Source organism: Epinephelus moara, chromosome 24, assembly GCF_006386435.1.
Source record: "Epinephelus moara isolate mb chromosome 24, YSFRI_EMoa_1.0, whole genome shotgun sequence".
Lineage (NCBI taxonomy): Eukaryota > Metazoa > Chordata > Actinopteri > Perciformes > Serranidae > Epinephelus > Epinephelus moara.
The window spans coordinates 9,310,863-9,338,334 of NC_065529.1; the positions used below are offsets into that span (position 1 = coordinate 9,310,863).

Below are 27,472 nucleotides of genomic sequence, written 5' to 3' on the forward strand. Positions count from 1 at the left end.
GGCCATCTACTACCACCAGGATGTATATGAGAAGTGAATGAGCACATTGATTTTCTAGCCTTGGTACTCTCTTCAAGGGCACGTAGGCTACTACTGAGATTTATTTTAATTTTGGTAACAGCATAGTGTGTGCGTATGGCATTTCACCAATCATAGTGGGCCACCATGGCCAAAAATGCCAGGGCCATTTTTTTGTCCCAATCCAGCCCTGCTTTATACCTCCAGGGTTTCCGCGAATTATCGCGTGACATTATGATCTTGCGATCCGACAATTCCGGCCGCTCGGATTCCGTGGACATCCAGTATGTGGTCCAGGCGCTACCGAAGACATCAAACTACCAGTGAGCCGACTTGCCTTTCTTCAAGTTCAGTCAAGCGTCTCTCAGTTCACTTGAAAAGTCACGTCCTTCCTGACATGTGAAACAGCCCGTAATCTTCTCACCTGATGCTGCACTTCCAGAGCACTCTGGAGCTTCCAGCTGAGTGCCTGGCATTTTCAGCTTTGGTGGAAACATGGCCTTATAAAAGTAACACCAGTGACTGTAATTAAGAATTTGGTTAGACAAGAGCATATCGATGATCCAATCATCCAACCAACCAGAAGGTTTCACCCCGAATTACAGTGGTCAAGTTTGGGTCGAGGTAAAACCATGAATAACCCTTTCAAAACCACTAAATGATAAAATGACTTGAGCTTAGATAAGAGCCTCAGCTGGAAAAAGATAGATCTGATCACTGAGTTTATTTGTTTGTTCAACTTCAAATCACCGCCCATTATCACATCCCAATTTTTCACAGAGGGTTTTACCTGGCTCCAGGAAAGACAGGTTCATATAATGGGCATCACAGGTGACACTGGGTCAAAATATCAGGACTTAAGTTTTACTCTCATCAAAGGTTAAAACATTTAAGGCCATCCAAGCAATTTTGACATAATAAATCATACAAGAGCTTTCACATGCATACTTGAAAGGCAATACTTAATCATTTAAGTGTCTTTGAAAACAAAGACAGTGCTAGAGATGATTCTGCCAAAACAGAAATTAAGTCAAGTATTGGTCATCCCTTGAGCTTTTTGTTGATCACCAGGCTTGAAAGTAGATTTCTCTTCAGGTCAGCAATGTTCAGTTGGGGGAGGACAGGATAAAGCTCCTGTTCTGAGACTGCCATATGATGCGAATGCCAGAAATGGTTCCTCCCATTCTCCCTTTCTATCATCCAGAGCAAAGGCACTTGGTCGTTTCTGTCCTCTGGCCTCCCCCTTAGTCTGTCGGAAACCCACAGATCATGAAGCTCCAGTCTTTGGCTTCTCTTTCATGTCTGTGTTGTCAGAGGAATCTGAGAAAAAAAGTGTTTAGTTAGATTATTAGGATCAGGGTTAGCTAACGCCCTGATGTTAGCAAGTTATCCTCGGGTCCAACATATAAATCACACAGTTTAACCCCTAACCCTAACCCTAACCCTTATGTACATTCAAACATCACATTACATGCAAAAAATAAAAATACCGCCTCGTATTTGTCAAGTTGTAGTACAGTTTAAATCCATGTCTGTCCAGACTCATATGTAGCCATAATAGTCGACAATGCATCAAATATGGATGTTGCTCCAGAGCTATAAAACATTAATGCCTCTCACACATCCTCTCCCCAGCAGCACAGAAGATCACAGCAAAGTTTCAGGGTGGACACCCAAGATTAATAACTGAAGAATATTATGAAGTTACACTTAAGTTGACTTTTAACCTTTTGTATATAAAATATCAGTACTGTATCATTTTATCCTATTAGACATTTGTGTGAAATTTTGTCATAATTAGCATATGAATTCTTGAGTTATTGCCAAAAAACATGTTTTGTGAGGTCACACTGACCTTTGACATTTGTCCACCAAATTCTAATCAATTCCTGAGTCCAAGTGGAGGTTTGTGTCATATTTCAGGATATTCCCTGAGGTATCCGGTTTACGAGAATGAGAATGACACCAGTGTTAATGTTAGTTGATGACAATTCATGACATTTTAGTCAACTTTTAGACATTATGTTTTCTATATGTTTTTAATCTTTAAACTAATCCAGTTGGGCTAGTTCATATATCAGAAATTAGAATGAAGGTGACAGGCTGTATAAAAAATATTATTTAGATATATTATATTAATATTAATTTTTCTACAACTACAAGCAATTTCTACACATTTACAAACTGTGATTTCTCTAGCAGTTTTTGAGAGGTTTAAGGGGTGATTTACGAGCACACACTTACTGATCATCTCTCTATTTATGCTCTCAAAAACTTTGACACTACAAGTCTGGCAACCGGTGGCTGCTTGCTCTGCTGCCATTCAACGGATAACAAGCAGAGCTAATTGCTAACAGCCACCGCTGCAGCTAACAAACTTGACAAATCCATTCACAGCTCCACCATCCACAGTCAGACACACATGGCTGATTATTTACTGATGAATTATGCTGCTCCGGTGTGAGTGTTTTTGCTGGCTAGCAAAACATTCTGGCACAGACTATTTACTGGAGTTTACCAGCCTGTCACTCATGCAGCATTCGAAGATAATTACAGACGTTCTCTACTTTACATGCCTGGTGGTCCCCTATTAACATTTTCATCACGTCTCATCAACAAAAATGAAACAGTTTTTGTCTTAGTTTTTATTATCAAGATATATTTTTAGTTCGTCATTTTCGTCATGGAAAAAAGGTCAGTGACGACAATTTTTTGTCATTGTTTTCATCAACTAAATGAACAGTGACAGACACGGGGTCATAGTGATCTTTGACCACCAAATGCTTATCAGTTCATTCTTAACTTCAAGAGGATGTTTGTGCAAAATATAAAAAAATCTCCTCAAGTTGTTCCTAAGATATCACGTTCACAAGAATGTGACAGAGAAGGTCACTGTGACCTTGACCTTTGTCCACCAAAATCTAATCATTTCAATCTTGAGTCCAGGTGGATGTTTGTGTAATATCTGAAGAGATTCCTTCGATGAATTCTTTAGATATCATGTTCACGAGCATGGGATTGATGTACATTTGCAGACAACCCGAAAACATAATGCCTCTGGCCACGGCAATCGCCAGCACAGAGGCATAAAAATCCTTTATCAAATATTAGACAATACAAACAAAAATCTGCCAGCAAGATTTCATCATTTACATAATATCATTTTCTGTTCATTTATACAGTTATTTACATTAAATACTCTTATAATGTTTTGTCTCTTTAATGTATTTATTTTACTAACTTAATTGGTAAAGAATTTTTAGGATCTTTTTTTGGCTGCTGATGACTAAGTGACAGGAGAGCAATCAAGGCTTGACAGAACTAAAGCTTGGATCACTTGGTTCAGGGTGTTTACTGTTTACTTACTATTTACTGTTAAAAGCAATGCTTATGTTAATGTGTTCGGTCTGTGTACGTGTAGCATCCAACACAGTGCTAAGTTGCTTAGTCTTCTTAACTTGTTCGACTAATACTGATGGGAGATCATTTGTGAATAAAGAATATAGGAGAGCTCCCCTGTGGAACTCCACACTCCACATCTTTGCTGTCAGAAAAACTACCACATAAGAACTTCTTTGCCTTCTTCTATAAAGATAACATTCTTTTCAGGAAAATACAGTGACTCTGTAACCATAGCTTTTGAGTTTTTTTTTCCAGAAACTGACAATGATAAATAACATCAAATGCAGTACTTAAATCCAACATCACCACAACCACCAGCCTCCTGTCACCCATGGTCTTTAACTAGTCATCAGTCACTTGAGCTATTGCTGTGCTGATTGAATGCTCCTTTCTGTATGCATGCTGGCAGCTTGTACTCAAATTGAAAAATAATCTTGGATTTGAACATATACATTTTCGCCCATTACTATTTTACTCAGCACTGGGAGAGGACTAATGGACAATATTGGGACCAGTCCAGGAAGAGCTATTATCCTGTGATGATTAGTTTGACTCAGCAGAGAGATAAAGGAGGCGTGACATTCGACAGGCTTTTGATGGAAGCCAACACAACAAGTGAAACAGAAGTAATATTTACATAAAATATTAACATCCTGATCTAGCAACACATTGTGGCTTTTTGCTATATTGACTGTTGGTATAATAAAATGTATTTACATTGATTCAGTGTCAACACATGGTAGCTCTCAAGCTTGTCATGCTACCTGTATGCACGAACACCTGCTGAAAAACAAAGCAGTACTTGGATAAGAAGTAAATATCTGAGTTATTATTCTAAATTAGGGACTGTATGAAAAATTACTGGGGTGAGGAGGAGTGCGGAACCTTATATTTCACATTAATTATATTTTCTTTGGACCCTTCACTTGACTTAGCAACAAAAACTGCAAAACACTGCCACTGTTACCTTAAAATGTCAATGTCACATGTCAGTAAAACATTAACCTTCCCTATGTGTGCAACCAATACACAAAAAAAATTTAATAATAAGTAACTAAAGCTTGCTATAATACTGGTATCCTAGTGCTCATTTAATGGTACTTGTAAGCTGTTATAATACTCCAGAAATGGGGTCCAACTCTTTTTAAAGTTTTGCAGGGAGACATATGTATGTATATATCTATATCTATATACATATGTATATATATATATATATATATATGTATATGTATATATATATATATATACTTGCTTTTCCAGGCAATGAGCAGTATCACCTCTCCTCCACCTGCTTTGGTGACTGTTCTGTTAGTATGCACCTTGGACAGTCTTTATTTCCAAGTCAAATTAAGTCACATTGCATAAATTGTCACATAGCAACAGGCTGCTATCTGACATCAGTGTTTCTAACAGAAATATCTGCACAGCCCTTTTCTGAAAGCTGTAATGACTTTTTTCCCCAAATTAAATCCAGAGTGATATTGGAATTTCATTCACTCTCTCCATTCGTGTCAACCTGATGTGTGTGTTTACCTGTGGGGCAGTTTCTGTGTCTGTGCTGGACATAGAGGAGAATCAGGAACAGACAGAAGCCAATGAATGAGGCTACTGTACAACACAACAGGAAAGAGTAACTGCCCTGACTGTGGATCACCTGTAGGAAGACACACACACACACACACACACACACACACACACACACACTGATCATTGTAAACAATAATGCAAGCAGCTAAGCATACAGTACTGTAAAGGAAATATTAATGTGTCAAAAGAAACAAGCAATATGCAGAAATAACCCTGATGAAAGTCATGTAAAAACACTGAATGTGGAAGCACTGGATTAAATGTTATCATTATTGTAAATAAAATAATATTCAAGAAGAAAGGACACAAAGTAAAAATGCCTTACTAATCCAACGAGCAGCTGCAGCATCATCTCTCCTGTGCTGGCACTGGTCACCAGAACTGTTGTGGCACAACCTTTAGCAGACAAGAAATAAACAGAAATCATCTACCTCATGGAGGACTCATAATGACTTATTCATCAATAAATAAATATACAAGGACTGTTCCAGAAAAGTTGATGATATGAGTCATCAGTTGAGAAGACAACTTTTTGACTCAACAATGGAAATGAAGTCTGCTCCAACGCTCTCAGCTCCAGTATAAAGAATGAAGTCAGCTAAACTACTTTTGAAGCAGATGCTGGTCAAACCTCCTCTACTGCCACCCAGGACTGATAGATGTAGATTTGTAGAAATATACAAATAAACATTTATTTTGTTTATTTCCTAATTAATCAACAACATTTATTTATCTATTTATTTAATTCTTCATTCACATATTTGTTTCAGCTTTTAAATTTATTTATTATTTCATTTGTTAATACTGGTATGCCTCGGCAAACCAGTCAAGTTTCTCTTAAAGTTTACATCCATGTCAATGAAAACGTGGATGCTTCACACACAAATTCCCCCCAGCAGCACAGAAAATCTATACAATCAGCACAGTTTTAAGGTGGACACCCAATATTAAAGTCACCAATTCAGTATCTGACCAAATGTCTCCCTCTGTTCCTGAGATATGACGTGAAATAATGGCCAGAAAAGTGTTCTTGCATAACATTATGATGTCACAGTGAAGATGACCTTTGACCTGTTGGATTGGATATAAAATGACACCACTTCATTATTTTATCATATTAGACATCTGTGTGAAGTTTTGCCATAAAACATGTTTTGTGAGGTCACAGTGACATTAGCCTACAACCACCAAATTCTAATCAGTTCATTGTTGAGTCCAAGTGAATGTTTGAACCAAATTTGAGAATGAGATGGATGCAAGGTCACAGTGACCTTGACTTTGAAACAATAAAATCTAATCAGTTAATCTTTGAGTCCAAGGGGACATTTGTGGCAAATTTGAAAAAAGAAACCTCAGGAAGAGCAACTGAGGAGGGATCCCTCTTCCAGGATGGACAGACGTGCAATAGATGTCGTACAGAACAGATCAACATAATAAATTAACAGTAATCCGTATGACACAATAGGCCCGTTTCCACCGCAGGAACTTTGGGGTAATTTTACGGGGCCAGGCCGTTGGTGCGTGCCTCCACCACAGGAACCACCCCCGAAGGACAGAGTTACGGAACTTTTACAGGGGCTAAACAAGTCCCTGCCTCAGAACGGCCCTGAGAAACTCCTGGCTGGGGCTTGGGGATTACTTGGTGCTGACTGGATATACTCAAGGCGGGATGTGACGTCAACAGAAAGCGACAAAATAGCCGGCATTTTTAAAACTCAGTAGACGAGGGTTAGCTCGTTCATAGCTTCAGTAACTCAATAAACGATCCGTGAATTTTTTTTTTCCAGTGGATATCTTAGTTACAACATGATTGAGCTAACAAAGCAGTTTTGTGTTGCTATGTGTGGTATTTATTCAGTTTTGGAAAATCACGATGTCTAGAAAGCATCAGTGGCTGCAGCTGACAGGGACAGCTCACAACAGCAGCAAAGCTAACATCAGGACGTCATCTGTTAAAAGCCTCCCGTTGTCGGATACGACATGAAACTACTCCAGTTAGCTCAATCATGTTGTAACTAAGACTGACGCTGGGAAAAAAATAAAAATTCACGGACCGTTTATTGAGTTACTGAGTATTACAGACACCACTAAGGGCTAACAGCTAACGGCGTCCGTACGTCCCTACGTCGCCCCGGTCAAAATGGTCGCACAACGATTACGTCACATCCAGAGCCCGTAACTTTACAGGAACCTTCCTCGTACTCCGCTCTCTCAGTGGAGACACGGCGGTTGAGAGGGCCGAGCGAGAGGACGTTCCTGTAGTAGTTCCTGCTCCCCAAATAGTACCAGGAACTTCTTCAGTGGAAACGGGCCTAATGAGACAGAAAGAGAGACCCCTTGAGATGTATTATCTTGTTTTCAATGGGGTCCCAAACAAACACTCACAATATAAATGTAAAAAAAAAACAGTAGCTACAAGGGACAGTGTTAAATGACACAACAATGACCTGAATAGCTAAAAGAAAAGAGTGTAAGCTTAGACTAGACAAAATCAAAAAAACAATGATCACTCTGTAAATAGAGAAGGGAGCACTGATGACTTTACTGAAAACATTAGCAATCCCTTTTAAGATAAGAAAACAAATTGCTTTTTAATAAATGAGATGATGACAGAAAACAGATATTTAATGGTAACTTATTTCAATCAGAAGGAGCTCAAAACATAACAGCTTTTTTTCAACTCTTTTTTAGATACAAAGTGGACTGTAAAGAGAATCTGACCAGAGTGCCTTTGTGAATAGTTTGACAAATTAAGTACAAAAATTTGTTTTGGACAATAGGAATAGATAAAGTCAGTACATTTAAAAATATTTAGATACCAGTGAAATTAAAGTCTTATGTCAAGAGAAAGCCACCTGTGTGTCTAACATTATGCAATTGTGCGTAAAAAAAAAAAGAAAAAGAATAACCCAGTATGAATCTGCAGAGTCTATAACACAGACTGGACAGAGATACGTTTTAGAAGCATTCTGATAAACAATGTCAGCATAGTCCATTATACTGAAGATAGTACAAGTTGTGGAGCAAGTTTCTTTCTGACATTTGTTACGCCCCGGTCTAGGGGTGTGGGTGCGTAACATAAGGACACACAGGAACACGGGAGTAAATGTACAGGTGAGCAATTTATTGCTACACACTCCAAAAACACACTGTACAATATCGCACACAAAATGGAGCAAAAGACGTCAGGGTGAGCCCAGGCCAAAACAACAAACAAAAAGCAACCTGTCTACCGACTGGCGAAATAACTAATTCCTAACAAAAACAAAAGAAACAAAAATACAATACTAGGCCTAACTCCCTAAAAAGAAACAAAAATACAATACTAGGCCTAACTCCCTAGGCTAACGAAAAACATGAGAAAACAGGTGTAACAAAAATAGCAGCTCACCCCTACACTCCGTGCAAACAATAATATGTGACAATGACTATTTACAATATACACAAATGACTCAGTTGGCCCTAAGGCGCTGGTCTTAACAAAAGAATTAATTATTTAGCAAGCAAGATAAATAATCACACCTGGATCACACAACAAATCTGTACATAGGTATAACCACCATACAGAGAACATTAAAGGAGCAAGCAGTAGCAATTTATGGTCTGGGTCCTTCCTTCAATCAGCACAGCCGCAGAACACAACGCAGATCACACAGAAGTTAAGTTAAGGTATGCATCCAGCCAGATATGAGAATGCCACAGGACAGACACATCCGTTACATAGTGCTACCTAGCAAGTTCTGTTGGCTTGTTTTCGACAATGGAGGAAGATGATACAAGTCTCTTTGAATAGAGTGCATTCGAAAATATTCATTCTGAGTGCCGGAGCGGACTCTAGCACAAACTGGACCATTCATAAATTCAGAGTGCTGTGGGAATGTACTGTTTGGTTTTTCAAAGCACCACACTCTTGGAAAGGCAGAGTGCACTCTGGGCACTCTGTCTATGGAGCCGGAGCCGCAGCGTGCTGAGGGAGGTGAATGTGTTTGTTAACTCATACAGAAATATAATGCACCATTTCTTCGACCAACAGGGCCCCTTATTTTTGTGTAGAGTAGTGTCAAACTGAATTTACAAACGCACCATGTCGGTCATTCACTTTCCGGGACCGCCAGTGTTACTTGAATAAGTAAACACAAAAAAGGGGGACCAGACTGGCCGACCCTTATGCTCTCACTCAGTGGAAGGATGATTTAACAGGATTGCTGAAGGTGGGATGGTTGGCTTTGTGGTTGATTACTATGCCAGTCTTACAAAAGACAAGGACACTTGAATGGTTTCCTCGAGTTTGTTTTGCTATCGAACAAACGTTAGCTATTGTGCTAAAAAGTCAGCATTACGGAGAAATCCAACATTCCTCTTAATACCATCCCAACTTCTGAATATGTCGACATGATAACCTTTTCATATAATGTTATTCATGCCTACAACAGTCAATACTTTTTCCCTTACTTAATATGAAGTGTGCGCTGCATATCCGAGCATTTCTGATTATCGCCCAGTCCTTTCATCTTACCGCATTTAACCCTAGTCGTCTTTGTTTTTGTTAATGGGCAGTGGTGGCCGGTGTGCGATAAAATTTAGGTCTTGTGCCATGACTCCTCATTTTCTGGCACTCAGTAACACAGCAAGATGGAATGTGTCTGTGTAGCCTACACCCCCATGGTGGTGAGTCGTGTTATGACTCCAGCTTATAAAATGACATCATCATGACGTCAGTCCTAAAAGGGTCCATAGTGAAATAGTCAAATTTGTGGTAGAGGTGCGGTGATTTGACAAAATTGCAAGGTCTGAATTCATGGGGATTGGCTGATGTTGCGCTAATTGTTATGACTGCAACATCACAACATCCTGGAGGGGCTGGTTGGTCCTCTACATGTATTTGATGTGTTTGTCATGTAAACTGGATCAGCTATCAGTAGGCTTTATGGGCTTTATTAAAACAAAATTGAAATTCTGTAACTCACCAACCAGAAACTCAGGAATGATCAGCCTCATGTGTGACTGAATGGAAATGACAGTCACTGATGTAAAAGTTTTTGTTGCAGAGAGACAGACTCTCTGCATTTAATTGTATCTATAATAAAAGCTGATGAGGGAAATAACAGAATATGAAGAGAAAAATATTTCTTATAAATGATGAATATTTGCGGTCCTTTTGTTGTTCAGATTTTTAACTAGATGGCGAATTAGAGAACAAATGCAATATAAAACTTGGGAGTGATACACTTGAGTTTAATCTGTTATCTGTCTTTACTCCAGTATGAAACTCCAGTGATGTTGTGATGTATCAGATCAGTCTGATCAGCTGCAGCGCTGCGCTGTCCGATCAATAACTGATAACCAATCAGGGGGGTATGTCAGTCGATAAAAGACTTCCATGAAGGCTGCACTAGTGCATCCGTGCTTCCCTCTCCTTGAAAAGCCTGCTCTCTCCTCAACACCTCGACTCCTCCGAGCGCACTTGAGAAATCCTTCAAGATGGTGGGTGTCAATTGATTTCTGGGTTAAGTGATCGAGGATAGATGATAGAGGAGTCTCCACATACGCTATGAAGTGTTGTTACCTGTTAACCTACTTGCCATTTGGACTCTTCCTATAAGCCATGTTCATTAAAATCACTGAATTAATCCTGCCTCTTCCTGTTTTGTCTGCATTTGGCTTCTTCCCTTGCTGCCTGCACTTTGAGTGTGGTAGTTTACCTTTGTAGTCTAGTATGTCCTCTGTAAAGGCCAGCATGGATGGGAACACACTGCTGATGCACAGTCCCAACACGCAAGTACCGATAAAGAGAAACACACAGCTGGTGTAGAAGATCAACAACAGGCACTGCACCAGTATGACCCCCACCTGGAAGAAACACACAGTGACAGTGAGAGAATGACCATAACTTGAGGGAAGCCTGTTACCTGTTGTGAACCAAAAGTTAACAAATCTTGGCCTAATTTTTACTTTCTCAACCTGAAAACGACACTATCATCATCCAGATTTCAATGAAACATAATGTTTAAAATGCTGTTTTCTTAAAAAAAAGTGTTTTTAACTGTTGTCTTTTGCATTTCAGAGATAAAGTTTTCATTACACTATTGTTGCAGCCATCTGCCTACCTGACATAAGAAACACTAATTTTTAAAGTGAGTTGTAGGAAACCTAGTAACACATGAAGGAAACAGAAAAAAGCTATTTTGGCACAAAAGTCCATAGTGTGGTGGCCCTGTGACACAGACATTTCACTAAAAAACTTTACACAAACAGTTAGGGGGCTGTTGTATATAGAGGATAAAAAATGACTTAAGTTTCAATAAATACATGTATAAATAAATACTGAAATAAATAACTGATATGGAAATAAATACAAGTATATGCACATATATATTTGCAGCTGAGGTCTGCCATACTCAATAGACCCCAACAAAAGAAAAACCCATGCATTTCATCATTCAAAGGTACAAAAGTGCAACACTCCTACACAACACCTATATCAACACGTGGAGGAAGTAAGAGGCCCCAAATCAAACTCCAATCATCAAGGCAATGTGTCCCTAAAACACAGCTCCTCTGCTGAACGAGGGACCTTTAGATCTTCAGTCTAACAGTGTCCCAGCCAAGCTATTTCGGCTCAAAAGCCCATTGTATGGTGGCCCTCAGATGGAAAAACAAAACAACACTGTAGGCTTTGCTTTGTTGTTTTTCTTGGATATGTCCTTTTGTTAAAAGTAAATACTAAAACAACCATTCAGGATCTGCACCCACAGAAAAAAAAAAAATCAGCAAATTTTGTACATCTTTCTACTTTCTCAGGCAGTCTGTGAGTGACATTGTCGACATGGTATTACGATGACACAGATAGTAGTTACCTAACTCTTCTGACTTCTAAAAAATGCCCTCTGAAATGTTTTGAGTTTCATTCATTTTTTTCTCAGATGTTGTGGTTTGCAACTCAGAGCCACCGTACTCATTAGAGCTTCAGTACAGCTCTCAATCTATCTATCTGACCCCAACTAATGAACAACACATAAAAAATTTAAAGAAAAATAACAACAACAACAACAACAAAAGTAAAGAAAACTGACCATTTTCATCTCATTTTCCAAGGGTACAAAGCTGCAACACACCTAGAACTGGGCAATAAAAATATACCAACAATTATGTTCCATAAATCCTCAATATGATTAAAACGGATGAATGATGAATGGATGAATGAAAGTGGAGTTCTGAAGGTCCTTCTGATTCCATTCTGGATGTTTGCAGCAGTTGGCTGTCTTCTGGGAACACACAGTTTGATTGAGGCATTTTTACATTAAATGACCTACACAGGTTTCATAGCTGATGTCATAGCTGTCATAGTCCTCTCTGTGTTGAGTTTCCATTTTTTTGCACCTTTGTTTTGTTTTTACATCTGAGGGCCACCATACCAAGGGCTTTGGAGCTGAAAAAGTTTAGTTGAGAGAGCATTAGACTGAAGATCTAAAGGTCCCTGGTTCTTTCCCGGGTTTGCCCTCAGTTGGAAAAACAAAACAAGTCACACACAAATGGAAACTCATGTAGGACATTCATTGTAAAGAGGCCCCAATCAAACTGCTATGAGTCATCAGCTCTAACTAGTGTTCCCAGAGGACAGTCTAAAAACTGAACCAGAAGATCTTTAGCCTAATTAAACACTGATTAATTTTCTCAAATAGTTTTCAGTGATTATTGAGAATAATTTTCTCAATAATCACTGATTAATTTTCTCAAATGTTGTGGTTTGCAGCTCAGTACAGCTCTAAATCTATCTAACCCCAACTAAAGAAAAACAGGAAAAATCTCAAAGCAAACAGTTGCAGTATAATTGCCCATGGCTATTTCATCATCCCAGGGTACAGTTCACCTTTCAGACCATTAGAGGGCACAGCTCTGCAACAGTTGTTGCTGGTACAACAAGACATAAGGCCCTTACCACTGCATATATTTTTAAATGTATTCAAAGACAAAGAGAAATTCGGCAGATAATGATATTCAGTTGTCCTTACAGAACCTAAATCAAGTGTTGACAAAGCTGTTCACTTTGGCTTAAAGAACCTTTTGTTTGTATAACTCCTCATCTCCTCACTGGGTGCTTTCCCACCCAGTTCAAATATTTGGTTAGAACTATCATACAACAGCTGTGCATGACCTCTATTCCTTTCACAAGAAATTACTACTCAGTGCGACACACAAATTAATGTGGGAAAAAAACCTGATGCTCACCTGTTGAGCTCTAATCTCACTGCACTGTGGTATCAACAACTTTATTGACTATACAGAGAATTTGTCTCCCAAATGTATGTTCATACCAGACTGAGCGTGAGCAGCCTGGGTGCTGTGTATCTGTAGGACAGGTAGATGAAAGCCAGTCTTCCTACTGTGATGGAGGCCCAGAATATACTGTCCAGATAGCCGGCAGTCTTATGGCCCATCAGCAAAGGAGGGGACACTGCATAGGTGTAGACAAAGCCAGTGTAGGAGCCCTACAGTAAAACAAACACAGCAGGGGTCAACACTGCACAGAGCTTTTACAGTCTGACAATGTAGCTCCTACCTCTCATCCCCCTCCTTAATAGGAGACTTAAAACAACATGAAAAAATATCAATACTTTGTCTTCCTTCAAGTTGGTTACATAATTTACATTTTGGAACTACAGACCCCACAATGCTAACAAAGTATAATGTTGCCATGGATTCAGTGAGTTTGCTGTGGGCAACAATGTATGTTACTTAGCCTTAATTTCTTTAAATTTTGGCACATCAAATAAGCATATAGCAGTTCCTGTTCGCAATGTAGCTATGGATGTACGGACAACTACCCCTTGTTTACTTTGATACTGAAGGAAACTTAAAAAACACTCGGTACGTTTACATGCACAGTTAAGTGGAACTACAGTCATAGCTCGACTGGGCCACTATGATAAGTGGTGTTATGCCCCCTTTCAGCTTGTTAGTATTGGACCTTTCTCTGATTGACCTATTATATCACAGACCAATCGAAACACAAGTTATCTACAGTTAGCTAGCAGCAAACTGGTACCATGGTGGACAACTTTACAGCTTTGTACAGTTCATAAGTGCTGTACACTTTGCTTTTTATTTTTCTTCTCTTCAGCTGTTACACATCTAATGCTATTCTACTTCCAGGCCAAAGCCTGGAGCGGAAATTGTAGGGCCTGCACAGAGCCCCTCAAGCAGTTTGGGTCCGATTGACTGTATACATGAGTATCTTTGTCTTACGTGTCACCCTTCATCCCCCCGCCCTGGTTTTGAGTGTTGTGTTTGATGTTTGTGTGTGTAGTGTCAGCAGGTAGTCTCACTACAATCCCATCAGTGATGAAGAGGATGGCCCCACCCAGAACATGGAGGAGGAAGAAAGTAGCAGGGCGTCCTCGGAGTTTGGCACGATTACAGCAACCAAACACACTCCCATGACCTGGAGAGAGAGATACTGAAATCTGTCACTGCTTTTGAATATAGTGGTCACAAGTACACAAGTGCATTACCTTGACCACTGTCCCAAGTGGGGCTCGCACTGGAAACAGAGTCTCTGTCAAGCAGACGTGGACTGTTGTTGGAGCAAGGGAGCAGTCTCTCATGGTACATCAAAGCGAGCACCGCTGCTGGCACTGGAAGCTTCCAGGACACACACACACACAAAGAAGTTATTGTTAACTTAGTTAACTAAGTTAACAGTTAATACTTCCTGTCAGCTGATTCCTCCCCTCATAAAAGTAGAATCCATGCTTTCTTATCTTGACCTCTGCATCAAAAAAAAAGATCTAGTTCAAATAAAAAATGATATTTGGAAAATGATATTTCCACTGAGGTGGGAGCTTATCACTTTACATGAGAGGCAATATCCTGGCTTATAGCAAATAAGAAGAACACAACTGAAATCAGAGACATTATTCTGAGTGGCTTTGAAGAGCAGCAACACTGTTTAAAAAGTTCTTTACATCATTAACTTCCATTATGGTCATTTTCACATGTAGTTGTGCAACATTGGGGGAAATATGGTCATGGGATACCTAAATTCTATGACTATGCCCCAAAACGAAAGGCCCGCCAGAGAGAAGGGGCATCAGTGTTGCAGAGTTCTGTTTTTTGGTGTAGGCCTATAGGTCCATCTGTATAACCAACTAATTATACATGTCATGTTTAAATTAAATTATACACTTTGCTTTTCAGTATTACCATGAAAAAAATAGACTTGTTTGACTGTATTATTAAGTATATTTCATGATAACACATCCTGTTTGTAAGAGGACCTAAAGCTTTTTGGCCACAGCTTATGATGGAACACATGACAGACTGATGATGGAAAATCACTTGGTAAATGTTTGTTCTCTTTTTAGTGACGTGGCTGTCACACATGGAAGCAACTGGACAGAGAAACACTAACATTGCTCAGTGGTAAAGACTCCTGACTTTATGACAGGATACTGCATGTCATGAGTAAACTTTACTCTTAGACCAAGAGTCTTCAGCAGACAGTTTGTGACCTCAATAGGGGGTCTTTTGTGTTACTGCAAGGGCATCACCTAGTTACTGTTGTGCAATCATGTGAGCTAGCTAATGCTAAATTATTGTGCATCACTTATCAATAACAGCGAGGTGAACTAGTTTTGATTTGATTTTTAAAAGGAATTTTAAAAGCACAATGGGAGAGAGAAAAACATAGAGGCTAGCACTTAAAGCATTACTAAAAACACTTTTTCCAAAGTGGTCCTCGGTGGTGACAGCGAAACTTTACATAAGAACATACACATAATTGCAAACACACAAATTATATCATAAACCTACTCATCCCCTTGTAACTCCACGCCCATGGTTAAAATGACCTCCCTCAAAGGAGAAGCATCAACCCTCCCAACAACTCCTCCTTAACTTTTGTTTATAAAAATTGCCTTTGTTTGGCTTTGTTTAATATGCATGGGCAGGTTGTTCCATAGGGAGACCTCAGTATAGAAAGTTCAATTCAGTTTAGGACTAGATGTTACAATCCCTTGATGCACATACTTGAAACTATGAGTGAAAGTGATAGTGCCGTCTGGGGGTTTCCGAGTGGAAGCAAAAGGGTTAAGGTTAGATGGACAGAAAAGTAGGAAAGAGCATTCCTATTGATTACATACTGGTCTCTCCAAAGGTTAGTTACCAAAGGTGAACTAGTTAGCTAACATTAGCTAACAAAATGTTGGAGACCCCTGTCTTAATCAAATCACAGCTACACTTGGTTTCACATTTAGCCTGCCAACCAGCAGCTACAAGAATCACTGTCATTTACCCATTCAAAAGTAATATACATTTGAGCTTATGTACTAAATAAATAGCTTATACTAGTATGCATTGTATACATTTCATGAATCATATGACTCACGTAATATTGACATGAACTCACATTAATAACAGCCATAATCCAGAAAGCATATGACACCCTCGTGATGACCATACCCTCGGTGTGCAGAGGATACCGGGAGATGTTGGGTAGCCCTCCATGCCCAGCCAGGCTGCTGCGAAGGTGCTCTAGGTCAGAGGAAGAGGAGGAGTTGGCGGTCCAGTTGGCACCCAGGACACAGTTATCATCTGCCAGGAAGGGATCAGCCACCAGGGGACTGACCAGTGCTCCGAGGCCTATGAAGAAATGCAAGGCCTAGAGCCAGACATGGACATTGATCCCCTTATTATTATACTATATTTGGACAGTAACATTGTTTCTGTTATTTTGGCTCTGTATACCACCACAATGGATTTGAAATAAAACAATTAGTGTGTTCTTTCAGTCCAGATATTCAGCTTTAATTATAAGGGTACTGACAGCAATATTGGATAAACCATGCTGGAATTACAACTATTTCAATATAAACCCTATATTTCAGTTTACCAAAAGTGGTGGTATAAATTAATATTATATTAAATAAAGTTAGTATATTATACCAACATCATGCAAGAATTCATCTTTTGGCAATTTGGTGTCCCTATAGTTTAGTGTGCTGGCGTTGCTCTGCAGTTGTAGGGGAAGTGAATGGAAACATATTCAGCATGTGTTAATATCACCCAAATGTGCCGATCACCAGGACAGGGAAAAAACAAACCAGTGGCCAGCTCCTTATCCCTGCTGCTTCCTAGTAGCCTTGGAATGCAAAAGCAGAATTTGATATGTTGTAGACATTACAGGTGTCCAAGGACAAAATGATTTTTTCCACAGATAGCCAAGTATCAACTTCTGGTAATGAAAAATGAAGCCAATGCATATGCCTAAAACTGCAGTTCCTTGAATGATCACTTGAGGTTGGCCCCGCGAGCCAGTCCATCCCCATAGATCCCCAGTTCAAATTTTACAGCAAAAATAAACATGTTTACAGTCTGGTACAAAAAATAATTTTGGTCTCTATAGCTAATTTCCCCATTCATGAAAACAGCATGGGGCTGAATTTTTATATAACTTTACATTTTACTTTACGTTAACTTTTTATCAAGGCTTAAAGTTATGCATATTTAAGGGTGGCACCTCTTTAAGTTACAGGCTGTCTGCAAAGCGTCACTACAGTCTCTAAGTCAGATTCACCCCTCGCGCCTCCACAGGTCCACCCTCTCATCCAAATAGGGTTACTTATGGCTCAAAACTAGAATTCAAGTTTCTCTTACGTTGTACATCCATGTCTATGAAAACATGGATGCTTCACACACATTGTCCCCCCTACAGCACAGAACATCGATACAATCAGCACAGTTTCAAGGACACCATGATTAGCGTCACCAGTTAAGTATCTGACCAAATATTTCCCCTTCTCTTCCTGAGATATTATGCTGCATAATGGCCAAAGAAGTGTTTTATGCAGAACATTATGATGTCACAGTGAGGCTGACCTTTGACCTTTTGGATATAAAATGTCATCACTTCATAATTTCATCCTTTTAGACATTTGTGTAAAGTTTTGTCACAATTAGTATATGAATTCTTGAGTTATGGCCAAAAACATACTTTGAAGTCATACTGACCTTGATCTTTGACCTTCGACTACAAAATTCTAATCAGTTTAATCTTTAGTCCAAGTGGACGTTTGTGTCAAATTTAATGAAATTCCTTTGAGGTGTTCTTGAGATATTGTGTTCACGAGAATGAGACAGATGCAAGGTCACACTGATCTTGACCTTTGGCCTTTGACCACCGAAATCCAATCAGTTTATTACTGAGTCTAACTGAACATTTGTGCCAAATTTGAAGAAATTCCCTCAAGGCGTTCTTGAGATATCAAGTTCACAAAAATGAGACAGACAAGGGGTGCGTTCCAAATCACATACTTTTTCTTTTTACTTTTAGCAGCTGCCTATACAAAGTACATACTGTCGCATGCAGTATGCATGTCGGGACATACCACTGTCTCATATCATTACGGCCTAAACTTTGACCCTCTTACACATATATCCATTACCATGGAGATAAAACAAAAGACCGTTCACCGAGCTTGCCAGAAATGGAGGTCAATCCGAAGAGCTCTGATGTTATTATTTTGCAATAAGTAATAACTGCATACATTGTAAATTTTAAAATATTATATTCATGGTAGTAAAATTACAGAGGCTATACAGCTCATTATTTAATATTTGTGCCCTTTTTTTGTTGGTTATATTTATGATTATTTTATTCAATTAAACAATTAATATTCCTATTATTACTAATCGACTGCTGATCAGTCAACTGAATGTGCTGTCATCCATCATTGGGACTTGTGACAGTCGATGTGATGCAGCGTCCGCTGTTCAGAGGATTGTGGGTCAGAACAGCCAAAAAAGCATGCTGGCTTGCATACTGCAAAATACGACCACATGTAGTAGAACATCCTGGTATTTTTGACATACCATGTATTGGGACACACTAAATCTTTCCCTGGCATACTATATAGTATGGAAGTATGTGGATCGGAATGCACAAAATGTCCATTGCTTCATATTGTTCACCTCTCCTCGCTTCATGCATTTTTAAAAAGCAAAGTCAAAAACAAACAAATAAAAACATTCCAATATTTTACTGTACCTGTATGGAGTAGACAGAAATTAGAAACACTTCACAATGTGTATAGTAAAATATTTGTTTTAATGTTTAGGGTGCTGGCATGTATGAAACCTTAATGAACACATAAAACCATGCATGTCATTTTTTTTCTTTTCCTCTTTACCTATTTTTTGTTGTAAAAAACATTGATCAACATCCGCAATAAACTCAATAAACTATTTAAATATTCACTATTTAAATCACGCTGACAGCGTTTGAGCCAACCACAAGAATGTGTGGAATTTCATTGGTTTCATTTATTGTTTGTCCTGTGTGGTTGTGCTGCTGCCGTGGTCCTGCCTTATGCCTCCTGCTACTGTTATCATTAGTCATTAGTCATACTTCTACTGTTATTATACACATAATGATTATTGTCACATATGTATACTATGTAAGGGATAATGTATAATGAGCCGATGAATACTGGGAAAATAACTCCTGACAGGGGAATAGAACCCCAACGTGGGTCTTACAGCTGTGTTTGAGGTTAGATAGGTACTATCTGAGGACAGGAATTTTGCCTCTAATAGTTAGAATTTTGTCATTAAAAAAGCTCATAAAATCATTACTGCTAAGGATCTAAAGGAATACAAGGCTCAATCGAGCTTTGACTCTCAGTCAGCCTGGCTACAGTGCTGAAAAGAAACCTGGGGTTATTCTTGTTTTCTTCTATTAAAGGTGAGTAATAGTTTGCTCTGGCATTGGGGAGGCCCCTCTTATACGTTTTGAGACTGTCTGCCCAGATTAAACGAGATTCTTCCAGTTTGGTCAATCGCCAATTCCTTTCAAATTTTTGCGATATTTGTTTTAACTTACGGGTTTGAGAGTTATACCAAGGAGCGAACTTTCTTTGCTTTGCTAGGTTATTAGGGTTGGCCTACTTGATGGAGTAGTAAACTAGTGCTGTGTCTCAAATCACATACTTCCGTAAGTACACTTCCATGTAGTATACTATGTGCACTATGTACTTATTGGGCGTAGTGCACGAATTTTGACAGGGTAGTGTTGTCTCAAACCAAACACTGCCGTTGTGCACTTACCGGAAATGACAACCGCAGCTGTTAGCTAGTTAGCAAACTAGCATTAGCATTCGCGTTATCGTTCGCTGTACCAAATCATTACAGACTGCTAAATTAACCCAATAAACATACTGGTGGCTTATATCCGACAACAGTTTAGTGGTGATTAGTGCAAAAACCACATGTATATCTTACATTTGTACAATGCAGCGACGTTCATGGTCGCACAGTCCTTGGCCGCTATTTCCAGTTTGAAAAGTGGTCCCTCCCCTTCTGCTACATAGCCAAAATGGCGACCATTGAGGGCAAAAAGTGTCCATAGTTCCACACTCAACTTCTTGACCGTTTTGAGTGCACCATCCGGGTGCACTGCATTTTTCCATACTTCTCAATGTGAACTCACTTATGCACTCAAAATATTAAGTGTAAGTACAGAAGTATGCGATTTGAGACAGCATAGGTTTCATTACACACACTAACAAAAGTTGTTATTTTTTAATATTGAGAGCGGATTGCGCAACATGATGAATACATTTTGATTAAATCTTTGATTTTGTTGGTAAGTGTTGTATAATCACTCACTTGTGCTGACGTCAGCAAAGCTCACCCTTTAGTGTAACATTGCTTAAATAAAGTCTAATTAACCAAAAAACTGTAATATGTTATTTTATAAGTACATATTTTTGTATCAGTAAACATGCACATCCACACTGACATCCTTAGATCCGTCCTGTTGAACAGTACAGAACACACCCACAAACACACACACACATTTACAGCTGTCACTACCCCTTCCTTCCCTCTTCTCTTCTGACCTGCAAGAAGGTGGCGGAATCCTTCTGGTACAGCTTCACCAGCTGGAGGTTGGCAATGGTGTCAATCACCCCCATGGCTAAGCCAGCAATTGCCATGGCAACAGACAGCAGTACCACATGGTTACATAGCGGTATGATGGAAAACACAAGCGAGATGATGAATGTGCAGGAGAAAAGGGCTGACAGGGAAAACAGGAGTCTGGAGGAGACACAGAAAGAGAAGACAACACCATTATGCACTATATTCACACTGTTAATGGCCTCCATCTAGCCACTCACTGAGAGGTGTACATCTTAGGCTTTTTTTTTTTCATTTAAGGTTTTATTTAAACAGTCGTTTGTTCAACATATTCTTAACCTTTATTTAAAGTCCCTATTCTTATAAAAATGTGTTGTCAATGATTAAGCTTATCAGTGCTGAAAGTCAGATCAGACTGATTAAGACAGGGAAATTCCACTTTCTTGTTGTCACAACAAAGTCACCTTGATGGTCTGCTGCTCCATTATCTTTTATTTATCACACCTTCACATTATGTTCACCTTGTATTCTGCGTCTTTCCTGCCAACTTTCGACTCTCCTTTTCACCTTGTCCTAAAAAAACAGTTAATTTAACATTAAGTCAATCAGAACTGTCAGTATTCATCAGAGGTCTGTCAGTCCACCACTGTGGTCCAGACTGAAATATCTCAATAACTAATGCATGGATTGCCATGAAATTTTGTACACAGATCCCAAGAGGATGAATCCTTCTAACTTGGGCAATCCCCTGGCCTTTCCTCTAGCACCAACAGCAGGTCAACATTTTTAATTATCCTGTAAAACATCTCAACATCTATTGGACTGATTGGCACAACATTTGGTACGGGCATTCATGGTCTCCAGATGATGAATTCTACTGACTTTGGTGATTCTCTAACATTTTTTGTAACGCCACCAAGAGGTGGACATTTTTTGTTTTGAGTGATATGTCTCAACAGTTACTAGACGGACTGCTATAGAATTTGCTACACACATTCAAGCCCCCCTTTGGATGACTTTGGGGATCTCCTGACTTTTCATCTCGTATAAAAAACAGGTAACATGTTCCTGACCACTTCACACATTCACTTTCACACTTCTGGTCACATTTCACTGGCTACTCAATGTGTGGGGTGAGGCACAGACCTGAAACTACTCTCTGTCATTTGAATGTTGCAGATTTGCCAGTCAAATTTAGAATACAGTCTAACTTTTAAGGTGAAAGTGGACATGGTCATTGAAATCCAATGAGTCTGTCATATCAAGTCTTCCACCTTAAGAGTAAGGCTGTATTTACTCTATGTGTCCAATTCAGTTCTAAGTTCCAAAATATAGCTATGACCCCAGGCTTTCTAGAGAATGAACACAAGTAGGCATAATGACCTGGTATACTAAACATATTTCACTAAACAAAAAAAAATAAATAAATAAAAATATTTCTTTGAATTATAAATATGTACAGGAATATTGGCACACTCTCAAATGTTAGAATAATTTATACTATTCATTAACCTGCATTTTCTTGACTTCGGTGTTACTTCCTTATTGTTTGCTGTATGTGTACAAATTATACAAATTGACCTGTAAAAATTTGTTCTTTCTTCTGACCTTATTAAAACTAAAAAGGATTGAGGTGTAAATGATTGTCTTTGCCACAAACTGGGCTTGCACATTTTTTAGGTGACAAAATATTCCTATGTGCCTACTAAGAAAATATTTCATACTTGACATATGTTTTTCTGTTAATGGGCTGTGTATTGCCAAATATACTGCATTTCTCTTTGTTTGCCAAACAGTCATTCACAGACACAGAAATGTACAGTCTGTTCTTCTGTGTGATGTGACCAGGCCTGGGATACAAGCTTGAGAATTTTGCAGCAGTAAAACAACATGTACTTTGGATTGATCTCTGCAACAATATTGTAATGGTGTCTTGTAAACTCAGGAGGGTTCGGGGATATGTTTGTGTGCATGACACATAAATACAGAAAATGCGGCATGAGACCCCTTACACAAGTTAGGTCTCTGAGATCCCAAACACAAGTAATGCCACATTTTCTGTAGCAGATCTCTTAACCATGTCATCAGTATAAAATCATCTCACTTCCATCAGTGGGACTGATGGGACCTCAAAAAGCCTGGATTGAAAAGTTTGGTTTTGCTTGCATTTTTTTTTAAGTTTTGTTTAGTTTTTAGTTTAGTTTTTTAGAGGCATACTATGGCGACTACAATGACTCTGTTGAGTACTGCAGACACAATTAGTCCTAATGGGAATACCACTAGAATATCACATTGACTGACAGTACCGGCACAGTGTCAGACAGCAGGACACCCACTCAGTATGGACACCCACTCAGTATTCATTACACAGACTCACGTTTTCTTGAAGAGCCCTCCCAGGCCGCTGCCTACCAACAGGAAGAACTGCTGGGAAAAGAAGACCCAGGTGATCTGCTGCAGGGTGGACTGAGTCTGACACCTCAGGTCCAGAATGGTGGGTCCCAGGAAGGCGATGCACAGGCCGAAGCTAAAGAACACACTCCAGTAGGTGAGAGTATGCTGCCAGTTGCGCTTAAACAGCGACCAGATCCGCTCATCCAGCAGCTTCATGTCGACCTTTCAGAGCTGCAGTGGCCCGACAGCTGCCAACTGCTCAGTGACACTGACGCCGTGGAGCTCTCACACTCAGCCACACAAAGTGCCAACGAAGAAAGTAAACAGTGCCTCACAAGTAACTCAGCCTGTGCACTTTCCAGTTCACTGCCAGTTGTCCTATTGACGGATGTGGCTCTGATTGGCTGATGTCCAAAGTAGGCTACCGCCCATTGTCAGACTGTTTTGAGACTAGTTGTTCCGTGATGCAGGAAAACTAAAGTCTTGCAAACAGTCCATTTCCATTAACAATACAGCACTGTCCATACATGAATACACTGAACTTGTTGTCTTTATAACATAACTTTATTTAGCCTCTATGTGATCCAATATGATTGATATAGGCTGCTGAGAAAACTACTCAGTATTCTGTATTCCGGACAACGCCTCTCACCGCCTGAATGTCACTCTGTCTGGAGTCATATCAGAGCACATTCAGCTGTAGACTGAGACCACCGAGGTCTTCTAGTGTAGTGTAGCTCGGCAGTGGTTTTTGCTTTTTGCTCCTGTATGTCACTGTAGGGCTACGTCTTTGTTATAAATACAGTGTTTGGAGAGAAAAATGTCTATGGTTAGCACTGTCGCCACACAGCAAGACGTTTCAGGGTTTGAATCCACTGGCCTTCTGTTTAGAATTTACATGTTCATAGGCTACTGTGTCAGCGTGGGTTTCCTCCAGGTTGTCCGGAGTCCTCCCACAGTCCAAAGACCTGCAGGTTAGGTCAACTGGTGATTGTAAATTGGCCGTAGGTGCAGTGGCGTAAGGTATTATGCTATTATGATGGCCCCTTGTTATATAGGCCTATATAACATAAAAGTGGCAGTAAGACAAACTGTTAGTAAATATATATACACGAGACACACTGTTAGTAAAAATTATGAATATATGTATATATTTACTAAGAGTGTGTCTTACTGCCAGTGCAGATGTGCCCAGTTTGTCAGTCTTGGGAGATTTTGCACCTAAACTAACTACTGTAAATCGCATCGTCTCGTTACGTGATTAAACAGAGACTTGATATTGGACAACATCAACATAGGCTACATATTACCCAGCAATCATCATTACATATCTGTATATGACAAAAACTACAAAAAAGGAAATTATTAGTTTAACTAAATAGTTTTTATACTGAATTATAGTTTTTTTCATAGTTCATGTAGAATAAGCATATAATTTGTTATAGATTGGCACTTTAGAAAAATGAATGAATAAAAACAGAAAACCATGATAGAGATGGGTTTGCCTTTTTGAGGGCATATGGAGAATCACACCACTTGGGATTAACTTGAGTTTTTCTTCTTGCACCTCTGGCTATACACTCACTATATGTAGGCGTGAACGTGAAGGGCCATCTGTCTCTATATGTCAGTCCTGTGATAGTCTGATAAGCTGCTCAGGTCCACCCTGCCTTCCACTCCAGAGCCCACACAATCCTGGACCAGGATAAGTGGTTAAGAATAATGAACAAATGAAGATAGGTAGGTAGATTCCTCATTTATGCTCTTTTAAAAATAGAATACAATAGAATATAAAAACAAGTCATATTTGAATTTAAAATTCCGGCCCTTTCAGTGTCTACAAAAGATCAAGAAACATTAGATCATGATGTTGTAGCTACTGATGCAGGTATACATTCTGTATACCTGCCTCCATCATCAGCTGTGCATCAATTAAAATAAAATAAAATAAAATACACTGCTCAAAAAAATGAAGGGAACACTTAAATCACACATCCCAGATCTCGATGAATGAAATATTCCAGAAGAAAAACTTTACTGATTACATAGTGTAATTCGTTGAGAACAAACTAATGTAAGAACAATCCATGGAAACCAAAATCATTAACTCATTTAGGACTGGATTCAGAATCGTACCCAAAATCAAAGTGGAAAAATCAGGTCACAGGCTGATCCAACTTCTGTGAATTTCCTCAGGACAACTCATAATGTGGCTCAGTAGTGTGTATGGCCTCCACGTGCCTGTATACATTCCCTACAATGTCTGGGCATGCTCCTGATGAGACGACGGATGGTCTCCTGGGGGGTCTCCTCCCAGACCTGGATCAGGGCATCAGTCAGCTCCTGGACAGTCTGTGGTGCGATGTGGCGGCGGTGGATGCTACGATACATGATGTCCCAGAGATGCTGGGGAACAGGCGGGCCAGTCAATAGCATCAATGCCTCAGTCATCCAGGAACTGCTCCAGCCACATGAGGTCGGGCATTATCATGCATCAGAATGAACCCAGGGCCCACTGCACCAGCATATGGTCTGACAGTGGGTCTGAGGATCTCATCCCAGTACCTAACAGCAGTCAGGGTACCTCTGGCTAGCACATGGAGGTCTGTGCGGCCCTCCAAGGATATGCCTCCCCAGACCATCACTGACCCACCACCAAACCGGTCATGCTGGTGGATGTTGCAGGCAGCAGAACATTCTCATTGGCGTCTCCAGACTCACATCTGTCACACGTGCTCAGTGTGAACCTGCTCTCATCTGTGAAGAGAACAGGGCGCCAGTGATGAATCTTGCAAATGTCAATCGGGCTGCACAGGCCCCACTTGTGGACGTCGGGCCCTCATGCCACCCTCATGGAGTCTGTTTCTGACAGTTTGGGCAGAAACTTGCACACGAGTGGCCTGTTGGAGGTCATTTTGGAGGACTCTGGCAGTGCTCCTCCTGTTCCTCCTTGCACAAAGAAGCAGATAGCGTTCCAGCTGCTGGGTTGTTGCCCTCCTACGGCCCCCTCCACCTCTCCTGGTGTACTGCTCCTCCATGCTCTTGACACTGTGCTGGGAGACACAGCAAACCTTTCGGCCACTGCGCATATGGATGTGCCATCCTGCAGTAGCTGCACTACCTGAGCAACTTCTGTGGGCTGGATATACAGCCTCATGATACCACTAGTGGTGAGGGCACTGGAGAAATGCAAAAGTAGCCAAGAATCAACCAGAAAGGACGCAGAGAGGGAAATGGTCTGTCACCACCTGCATAACCATTCCTAAATAGGGGTTGTCTTGGTAATTGCCTCTCCTTTCCACCTGTTGTCTGTCAAATTTGCACAACAGCAGGTGAAATTGATTCACAATCAGTATTGCTTCCTAACTGGACAGGTTGATATCACAGGAGCTTGATTGACTTAGTTAGTGAGTTACACTGTGAAGATTATGTGTTCTCTATATTTTTTTGAGCAGTGTAAAATAAAACCAAGGTGTACTGACCTGCAGTGGAGTGATAGCACCATCTTCTGTTCATCTATGTAATTGTACGCACCAAAAACTACATCATATCATAACTAACTACCTAAGGAGCCAGAGAAAAAAGACATTGATCAGGTCAGTGTGTGCCTGCCTCTCGCCCAATATCAGCTGGGATAGGCTCCTGCCCCCCCGCGACCCACAAGAGGATAAGCGGTTATGAAAATGGATGGATGAATACATTTTATGCCTGTTGCCAGTCACAGCACATTCAATTTCTCATTTCATAACAGTGTAGACAAATCACACAAAATATCATATCTCATACAAAACCTAAATGTATCTTCTATAAAACACTCAGACATCTGCAGGTTTTATTCATTATTTTATTTCAAATAGAGTGTTCTACTTTTTTAATGCATATAACTCACTAAGAAAGATGACAACAGCTGTTAAAATACATATATGTTATTTATTTTTCATAGCTTTATTCACCACAGCTAAACCCACAGTAATACATCTGCCAATGAGGGAAGGACAAGGGAAGAAGAAGTGTACCATCCACAGGTCATCTCTCTGAAGTCTCAGCAAGTGTGCCCGGAATTTCTCTCTTTACTGCCTTTATCAATCAATCAATCAATCAATCAATTTTATTTATAAAGCCCAATATCACAAATCACAATTTGCCTCACAGGGCT

The 27,472-nt window shown here is 39.8% G+C and overlaps 1 protein-coding gene across 3 annotated transcripts; it reads right to left on the bottom strand.

Annotated features, from left to right (window-relative positions):
- Window positions 1–734: 734 nt before the first annotated feature.
- On the bottom strand, window positions 735–23,670 carry mfsd4aa (major facilitator superfamily domain containing 4Aa). Of its 3 annotated transcripts, XM_050036935.1 has the most exons (10): window positions 23,300–23,670; window positions 20,904–21,102; window positions 16,415–16,666; window positions 14,520–14,649; window positions 14,334–14,449; window positions 13,323–13,496; window positions 10,710–10,857; window positions 5,333–5,403; window positions 4,954–5,074; window positions 735–1,338 (listed from the first exon to the last, which is right to left on the bottom strand). In XM_050036935.1, exons 1-10 carry the CDS (start codon window positions 23,530–23,532, stop codon window positions 1,286–1,288), a joined length of 1,497 nt encoding a protein of 498 aa, XP_049892892.1. In that variant the 5' UTR covers window positions 23,533–23,670; the 3' UTR covers window positions 735–1,285. The 3 variants fall into 3 exon arrangements, with proteins under 3 accessions (XP_049892892.1, XP_049892894.1, XP_049892893.1); XM_050036937.1 differs by lacking the exon at window positions 13,323–13,496; XM_050036936.1 differs by lacking the exons at window positions 735–1,338; window positions 4,954–5,074; window positions 5,333–5,403 and adding an exon at window positions 5,424–7,319.
- Window positions 23,671–27,472: the final 3,802 nt, after the last annotated feature.

Excerpts from the sequence above, each read along its gene's own strand:
- mfsd4aa (XM_050036935.1), bottom strand. The coding sequence starts at position 23,532 with ATGAAGCTGCTGGATGAGCGGATCTGGTCGCTGTTTAAGCGCAACTGG. Across the intron at positions 16,667-20,903 it reads ATTCCGCCACCTTCTTGCAG|GCCTTGCATTTCTTCATAGG; the intron begins GTCAGAAGAGAA and ends GTCTGGCTCTAG. Across the intron at positions 5,404-10,709 it reads GGACATACTAGACTACAAAG|GTTGTGCCACAACAGTTCTG; the intron begins GTAAACTACCAC and ends TGTCTGCTAAAG.